The 9,146-nt window shown below is 39.8% G+C and overlaps 1 protein-coding gene across 1 annotated transcript in view; it reads right to left on the reverse strand.

The window, feature by feature from the left end:
- nfasca (neurofascin homolog (chicken) a) overlaps positions 1–9,146 on the reverse strand; it is a gene marked incomplete at both ends in the record, with an annotated part of 70,427 nt that overhangs the window by 37,167 nt on the left and 24,114 nt on the right. The window contains 8 exons of the mRNA XM_083660648.1: positions 4,466–4,590; positions 5,157–5,304; positions 5,757–5,923; positions 6,115–6,226; positions 6,622–6,765; positions 7,389–7,520; positions 7,685–7,869; positions 9,021–9,132. Coding sequence (XP_083516774.1) covers positions 4,466–4,590; positions 5,157–5,304; positions 5,757–5,923; positions 6,115–6,226; positions 6,622–6,765; positions 7,389–7,520; positions 7,685–7,869; positions 9,021–9,132 — 1,125 coding nt within the window. The remainder of the gene's footprint in view (positions 1–4,465; positions 4,591–5,156; positions 5,305–5,756; positions 5,924–6,114; positions 6,227–6,621; positions 6,766–7,388; positions 7,521–7,684; positions 7,870–9,020; positions 9,133–9,146) is intronic.

Genomic DNA, 9,146 nt, shown 5'->3' on the forward strand with positions numbered 1-9,146 from the left:
GTTTCTATAGGCTGCATGCAGAGGGAGGAAATGAGCTAAGCTACAGTACGTGACTATTTACTCATTTCCAACACATTCTCACTCCCAACTCATCAAATACCATCAACTTGACGCCATTTGACACCGGTTACGTTCCTCCGGCATTAATTAAAAGTGAAAGTAAACATCTCGGTAACTAAAACAAGTTGGTTGGGTTTAGGCAACTGTTTAGGCAACTAAAGGAACTTTGTTAAGGTTAGGGTTATGGTTTGGGTTAGGGTTATAACCGAAAGTAAAACCACGTTGGCGCACTCGGGAGACGAACGCGCGCTCTCTCGCTTGCAAGACGAGGACACTATAGCTTCATTGTTCAACGTTCACCCTTATGCTCCAGCTAGCTACTTCAACATCAGACGTCGTTACGTTCAAGACACCAATAGACCCTTTCCACAGCAGCCATTTCGATGTGCAAAGCAGGGTAAACACAGGTGTAACCAATAATATTAATGATGGTTCAATTCCATTTAGGTGTTCCAGTGCCATGGCCCTCATTAATGTCATTGGTTACACCCGTGTTTACCCTGCTTTGACACGTCAACATGGCTGCTGTGAAATGAGTTAGTTTATTGCCTGCAACGTCGATGTCTGACGAGACGAGCCTACTGTCATCACGTTAAACATGTGACTATGTCACGTTAAACACGCGACTACGTCACGTTAAACATGTGACATATGTCCTCACTAACTAACACAGTGAGTATAGTAGTATAGTAGATTATGTAATCTAGTAGTGTATAATCCCGTGTACCTAACACAGTGAGTATAGTAGTATAGTAGATTATGTAATCTAGTAGTGTATAATCCCGTGTACCTAACACAGTGAGTATAGTAGTATAGTAGAGTATGTAATCTGGTAGTGTATAACCATGTGTACCTAACACAGTGAGTATAGTAGTATAGTAGAGTATGTAATCTAGTAGTGTATAATCCTGTGTACCTAACACAGTGAGTATAGTAGTATAGTAGATTATGTAATCTGGTAGTGTATAATCCTGTGTACCTAACACAGTGAGTATAGTAGTATAGTAGATTATGTAATCTGGTAGTGTATAATCATGTGTACCTAACACAGTGAGTATAGTAGTATAGTAGATTATGTAATCTGGTAGTGTATAATCCTGTGTACCTAACACAGTGAGTATAGTAGTATAGTAGTATAGTAGAGTATGTAATCTAGTAGTGCATAATCCTGTGTACCTAACACAGTGAGTATAGTAGTATAGTAGAGTATATAATCTAGTAGTGTATAATCCTGTGTACCTAACACAGTGAATATAGTAGTATAGTAGAGTATATAATCTAGTAGTGTATAATCCTGTGTACCTAACACAGTGAGTATAGTAGTATAGTAGAGTATATAATCTAGTAGTGTATAATCCTGTGTACCTAACACAGTGAGTATAGTAGTATAGTAGAGTATATAATCTAGTAGTGTATAATCCTGTGTACCTAACACAGTGAGTATAGTAGTATAGTAGAGTATGTAATCTAGTAGTGCATAATCCTGTGTACCTAACACAGTGAGTATAGTAGTATAGTAGTATAGTAGAGTATATAATCTAGTAGTGTATAATCCTGTGTACCTAACACAGTGAATATAGTAGTATAGTAGAGTATATAATCTAGTAGTGTATAATCCTGTGTACCTAACACAGTGAGTATAGTAGTATAGTAGAGTATATAATCTAGTAGTGTATAATCCTGTGTACCTAACACAGTGAGTATAGTAGTATAGTAGAGTATATAATCTAGTAGTGTATAATCCTGTGTACCTAACACAGTGAGTATAGTAGTATAGTAGAGTATATAATCTAGTAGTGTATAATCCTGTGTACCTAACACAGTGAGTATAGTAGTATAGTAGAGTATATAATCTAGTAGTGCATAATCCTGTGTACCTAACACAGTGAGTATAGTAGTATAGTAGAGTATATAATCTAGTAGTGTATAATCCTGTGTACCTAACACAGTGAATATAGTAGTATAGTAGAGTATATAATCTAGTAGTGTATAATCCTGTGTACCTAACACAGTGAGTATAGTAGTATAGTAGAGTATATAATCTAGTAGTGTATAATCCTGTGTACCTAACACAGTGAGTATAGTAGTATAGTAGAGTATATAATCTAGTAGTGTATAATCCTGTGTACCTAACACAGTGAGTATAGTAGTATAGTAGAGTATGTAATCTAGTAGTGCATAATCCTGTGTACCTAACACAGTGAGTATAGTAGTATAGTAGTATAGTAGAGTATATAATCTAGTAGTGTATAATCCTGTGTACCTAACACAGTGAATATAGTAGTATAGTAGAGTATATAATCTAGTAGTGTATAATCCTGTGTACCTAACACAGTGAGTATAGTAGTATAGTAGAGTATATAATCTAGTAGTGTATAATCCTGTGTACCTAACACAGTGAGTATAGTAGTATAGTAGAGTATATAATCTAGTAGTGTATAATCCTGTGTACCTAACACAGTGAGTATAGTAGTATAGTAGAGTATATAATCTAGTAGTGTATAATCCTGTGTACCTAACACAGTGAGTATAGTAGTATAGTAGAGTATATAATCTAGTAGTGTATAATCCTGTGTACCTAACACAGTGAGTATAGTAGTATAGTAGAGTATATAATCTAGTAGTGTATAATCCTGTGTACCTAACACAGTGAGTATAGTAGTATAGTAGAGTATATAATCTAGTAGTGTATAATCCTGTGTACCTAACACAGTGAGTATAGTAGTATAGTAGAGTATATAATCTAGTGGTGTATAATCCTGTGTACCTAACACAGTGAGTATAGTAGTATAGTAGAGTATATAATCTAGTAGTGTATAATCCTGTGTACCTAACACAGTGAGTATAGTAGTATAGTAGAGTATATAATCTAGTAGTGTATAATCCTGTGTACCTAACACAGTGAGTATAGTAGTATAGTAGAGTATATAATCTAGTGGTGTATAATCCTGTGTACCTAACACAGTGAGTATAGTAGTATAGTAGAATATATAATCTAGTAGTGTATAATCCTGTGTACCTAACACAGTGAGTATAGTAGTATAGTAGAGTATATAATCTAGTAGTGTATAATCCTGTGTACCTAACACAGTGAGTATAGTAGTATAGTAGAGTATATAATCTAGTAGTGTATAATCCTGTGTACCTAACACAGTGAATATAGTAGTATAGTAGAGTATGTAATCTAGTAGTGTATAATCCTGTGTACCTAACACAGTGAGTATAGTAGTATAGTAGAGTATATAATCTAGTAGTGTATAATCCTGTGTACCTAACACAGTGAGTATAGTAGTATAGTAGAGTATGTAATATAGTAGTGTATAATCCTGTGTACCTAACACAGTGAGTATAGTAGTATAGTAGAGTATATAATCTAGTAGTGTATAATCCTGTGTACCTAACACAGTGAGTATAGTAGTATAGTAGAGTATATAATCTAGTGGTGTATAATCCTGTGTACCTAACACAGTGAGTATAGTAGTACAGTAGAGTATATAATCTAGTAGTGTATAATCCTGTGTACCTAACACAGTGAGTATAGTAGTATAGTAGAGTATATAATCTAGTAGTGTATAATCCTGTGTACCTAACACAGTGAATATAGTAGTATAGTAGAGTATGTAATCTAGTAGTGTATAATCCTGTGTACCTAACACAGTGAGTATAGTAGTATAGTAGAGTATATAATCTAGTAGTGTATAATCCTGTGTACCTAACACAGTGAGTATAGTAGTATAGTAGAGTATGTAATCTAGTAGTGTATAATCCTGTGTACCTAACACAGTGAGTATAGTAGTATAGTAGAGTATATAATCTAGTAGTGTATAATCCTGTGTACCTAACACAGTGAGTATAGTAGTATAGTAGAGTATATAATCTAGTGGTGTATAATCCTGTGTACCTAACACAGTGAGTATAGTAGTATAGTAGAGTATATAATCTAGTAGTGTATATTCCTGTGTACCTAACACAGTGAGTATAGTAGTATAGTAGAGTATATAATCTAGTAGTGTATAATCCTGTGTACCTAACACAGTGAGTATAGTAGTATAGTAGAGTATATAATCTAGTAGTGTATAATCCTGTGTACCTAACACAGTGAGTATAGTAGTATAGTAGAGTATATAATCTAGTAGTGTATAATCCTGTGTACCTAACACAGTGAGTATAGTAGTATAGTAGAGTATGTAATCTAGTAGTGCATAATCCTGTGTACCTAACACAGGGAATATAGTAGTATAGTAGAGTATATAATCTAGTAGTGTATAATCCTGTGTACCTAACACAGTGAGTATAGTAGTATAGTAAAGTATATAATCTAGTAGTGTATAATCCTGTGTACCTAACACAGTGAATATAGTAGTATAGTAGAGTATATAATCTAGTAGTGTATAATCCTGTGTACCTAACACAGTGAGGCGGGCTGAGGCTGAGTCTTGGTCTATCTCAGAGGTGACGGTGCAGGTGTACGTTCCCTCATCACCCTCATTGACGTTGGGGATGGACATCGACTCCTCCTCCTTCTTTAACCTGGGAGACAGACAGACAGACAGACAGACAGACAGACAGACAGACAGAAAGACAGAGAGACAGACAGACAGACATACAGACATACAGACAGACAGACAGAAAGACAGAGAGACAGACAGACAGACAGACAGACATACAGACAGACAGACAGAAAGACAGAGAGACAGACAGACAGACAGACAGAAATACAGAGAGACAGACAGACAGACAGACAGTTTGTGAATTTAGTAAAAAGTATCCCCTGCTAGAGTGAGACACACTCAAGGCTGGCTCCATAGGGTCCCCTTATAAAGGCTGAAAAAGTATACAATGTAAACTGCGATTTCTCAAATGGTACAAAAGATAGATTAAAGCTGAACGAAGGTGATGGAGTCCTAAACGTGGTGACTCGTTTAAAGTTTAAATGGAGTGTCTAGCTTGAAGTATGAAGGAGCAGTTAGCGTTTAAAGAGGGCATGGTTTCACCCTGAACTGCTGTTTAAAACCAACAGCAGTTGCCCCCAGAAGTCTGTTTGATGAGCAACATCCTGCTCCGTCGTATAGCGTTTCATATGTTTTGAGTGTTACCTCCATCCAAAAGAGAGAGGCTTGTCATCCTTCATCCAGGCCACAGACGCCAGCATGGTGGGGTCACTCACCACCTTACAGTCAAAGCGAGCTGTCGACCCCCTGATGGCCGTCAGGTGCTCCGGGGCTCGAACGATACGAGTCGCCTCTGTGGAGTGAGGGTGGAGGGGAGCGTACACACACACACACACACACACACACACACACACACACACACACACGCACAGACACAGACACAGACACAGACACACACACACACACACAGACACACACACACACACACACACACACACACACACACACTCTTGAGTGATTAAATACTATCTCAAATGTATTGCTATCATTACAGTACAGTAGTTGGGTTTCATCCTAGTATTTACATTTTTGAATTTGAATTATGATGTATCAAATTAGAAATGTTGAATGGAAACAGCAAATTTGCGTAACAATTTATTGGTGAACAAAGTACAGTATGCAATAAATAGCGATGAAAACGCATTTGAAATTCTGTAACGATCGCTAAGTCTGTAACGTAAATCCTTCCTGGGCTCCGGCGTGTTGTTAATAACGCACGACAGGATGCCTGATGTGATGACTGACCTTTGACCTCCAGGCGGACCTGCTTCTCATCCTTGCCCAGGATGTTGTTGGCCACACAGGTGTAGGTGCCCTCGTCCTCGGCTCGGGCCCGCTTGATCTCCAGGGTGCCGTTGATGTAGACCCGGTAGTGGCCTCCGTCCAGCCCGCTGCCCTGACCGTTCTTAAACCTGCACAGTCACAGTTACACATAGCTGCCCTGACCGTTCTTAAACCTGCACAGTCACAGTGACACATAGGAGAGCCAGTAATGAAGCCACACCATTGTTTCTATTCTCAAGAGCCGTTCGTGATCGTGCTTCTGTAAAGTCCTACATTGCACTACTATCAAAAACAAGGAGAGCAACAAGCAGGTGCTCACCAGCGGAGGTCTGGTAGAGGTGAGCCGAAGAAGGGACAGTCCAGGAAGGTCCTGTTGTTCTCAATCACTTTGATCAGCTGGTTTTTAGGGCCCAGCATCCTAGGAGCCATGTCTGCAGGGAGAGGCATGACACAGGATTACACTTCATGTCTGCAGGGAGAGGCATGACACAGGATTACACTTCCACCATGTCTGCAGGGAGAGGCATGACACAGGATTACATGTCTGCAGGGAGAGGCATGACACAGGATTACATGTCTGCAGGGAGAGGCATGACACAGGGTTACACTAGGAGCCATGTCTGCAGGGAGAGGCATGACACAGGGTTACACTAGGAGCCATGTCTGCAGGGAGAGGCATGACACAGGGTTACACTAGGAGCCATGTCTGCAGGGAGAGGCATGCCACAGGGTTACACTTCCACCACGTCCTCCTCCTCTTCTCTATGATGTTCTCACTCCTCTACAGGAGCTGATCTGATGTTCTGATCTGATGTGCTCGTCTCACCCAGGATGCTGACAAAGGCGTTGGCCAGCAGGTAGCCATGGTGGTTGGAGGCGTTGCACTGGTAGACGGCGCTGCTTCCCATCTGCACCGAGCGGAAGATGATGGTGTCGCCCAGGACCTGGCGGCTCAGGTTGGGCAGAGAGTCTGAGCAATGGAGGGGGGAGGAGGGACAGAGGAAATACAGGGGTCGAGGACACAGAAACAAGGAAAATTAAATATGTGGTTCATACAGTTGCTTCGTTTTTTTTTTTACATTTTAACTTATTGCATTTTCAATCATCTGTCCTTTTTTCCAGGCAGTTTCAGAATCAGGAAAAAACATCACGACTGCTGATGATTGGCTCCCCCACTAAAGTGGCTGAAATCCAGTCATCATGAAGAACATGATCCTTATCCTGAGTGGATATGAAAACTAAATCATGGAAACTGAATAAAATGTCCCACTTTCACTTTCACTTTAAGCTCACGGCTGCAGTGAAGATTTGAGCTAAGAACAGGGTGTAAATTAGGTATTTTCAAGTCAAATTAGAATCTCAGGGTTTCTGTTGACTAGGAGAATGCTGCAAAAGTGTTTTGCGGTTACACTCCAGGACTGTTTTGTGGACTTCCACCGGCATGGGGATAGATAACTAGATATGACTGAATTTTCATTTTTGGGTGAACTTATCCTTGAACTTGTACTTGCTGTACATCAAGACAGTCCAAGTGCAATACACAGAAAGAGATGTGGATATAATGTGAATAAATGAAAGGACAGTGAAACATACTGTCAACAGGCTGTCCATTCACCAGCCACTGGATCTGAGGTTTAGGGTTGCCGTTGGCCCGACACACCAGGCGTCCGTTCTCGTCCGGGGCTAGCACCAGATTGGACGGCTTGTCCAGCCAATAGGGAGCCGCTGTGGGGCACAGGGAATTAGGTTAGCTGTGGTCGATGTGCGCACACACACACACACACACACACACACACACACACACACACACACACACACACACACACACACACACACACACACACACACACACACACACAGACACACACACACACACACACACTTCTGACCTTTGACCTGCACATAGATGGAGTGGCGTATGCTGCCTATATGGTTGTTGGCCATGCACACGTACTCCCCAGCATCCTCCTCTGAGACGCTGAGGATCTTCAGGGTCTTGTTGAAGTTCTCGAGCTTGACTTTCTGCATTGGCAGGTCGCCACCCTTCTTAAACCACTTGACACTGGGTGTGGGCCTGGAGGGGGAAGGAAGGACAGGGGAGACGTAAGTGTCTACAGGTTTGAGCTATTTACTTGAGTATTTCTATCCTTTATCCGACTGGAGTTACTAGTTACTTTGCTACATTTTTTAATGCAGAAATATTTTTCCATGATGGTTGTTGGAGAAAAATATAAAGTTGTTATGGAACACGACGCACTGACCAAGGTCTCAGCAAAAGGAGAGAAGTCCTCATGTCATGGTAACTCATAGCATTAATTATGTGTATGCAAATATAGCTTATTGATTAGGAAATGCCAATGGAACCTATATTTTTCTCCAACAATGGTATTGCTACTTTTTCTACCACTGGAGAAGAGAAACACAAGCACCCTCGTTCATTATACAGATCAGATATGAGAAATACATGTAGGCCACACCCAGACTCCAGATGCAAGTGCATAGGCTCAGGAATAGGTAAACTGTTCATTGAGTGAACAGTTAATAATAATTAATTATTAACTAATAAGACACTTTCTCTACATATTTAGGACCATTTATAGACCTGCTAATGAGAATATGATGCACATTTTTAATTAGGGATGCACCAATATGAAAATGTTGGTCGATACCGACGATAACCGATATTAACATTGCTCGTATGGCCGATAACCAATATTTACCGTTGATATGGTCTGAATAAAAACACATTTGTATGATAATCAAATTTTGTGTGCATTTGAAAAAGTAATGCATTTCTTTATTTCCAAAACATTTGGAAAAGCCCATAAATCATAGATTTGCCGCATTGTTTCCTCTCAATGTAAACATTTTACTAATACTGACAACCGATATTAACATTGCAACATCGGACCAATGCTGATGTGTTAAAAAATGACTAACATCGGCCGATACCGATATGAATACCGATATATCGTGCATCCCTATTTTTAATAATCTTGTACGTACTGTATGCTGTTGATTCACATTTCTTTTCTTTATATTCTCATATACTTCTCATTTGGTGAGAACATCATGTTGCATATTATTCATATTTCTGTTGATTTGATTTATTTGGTCATTTTAAGTTACATACATTAGTTTTATTGTTCCTATTTTACTGATCCTCATAATACTTTTTTCAGATATTGTGTGTGTGTGTGTGTGTGTGTGTGTGTGTGTCCTCACAGCCCAGCAGCGATACACTCCAGCAGCAGCTGTTCTCCGCGCAGCACCATTTTGCTGCTGTCACTGCCTGATGGAGAGAGGAAGGTGGGCGTGGACTCTGCTACCTTACGACCTGGAGACAGGATG

Source organism: Poromitra crassiceps (genome assembly GCF_964638095.1).
Source record: "Poromitra crassiceps genome assembly, chromosome: 25".
NCBI classification, from domain to species: domain Eukaryota; kingdom Metazoa; phylum Chordata; class Actinopteri; order Beryciformes; family Melamphaidae; genus Poromitra; species Poromitra crassiceps.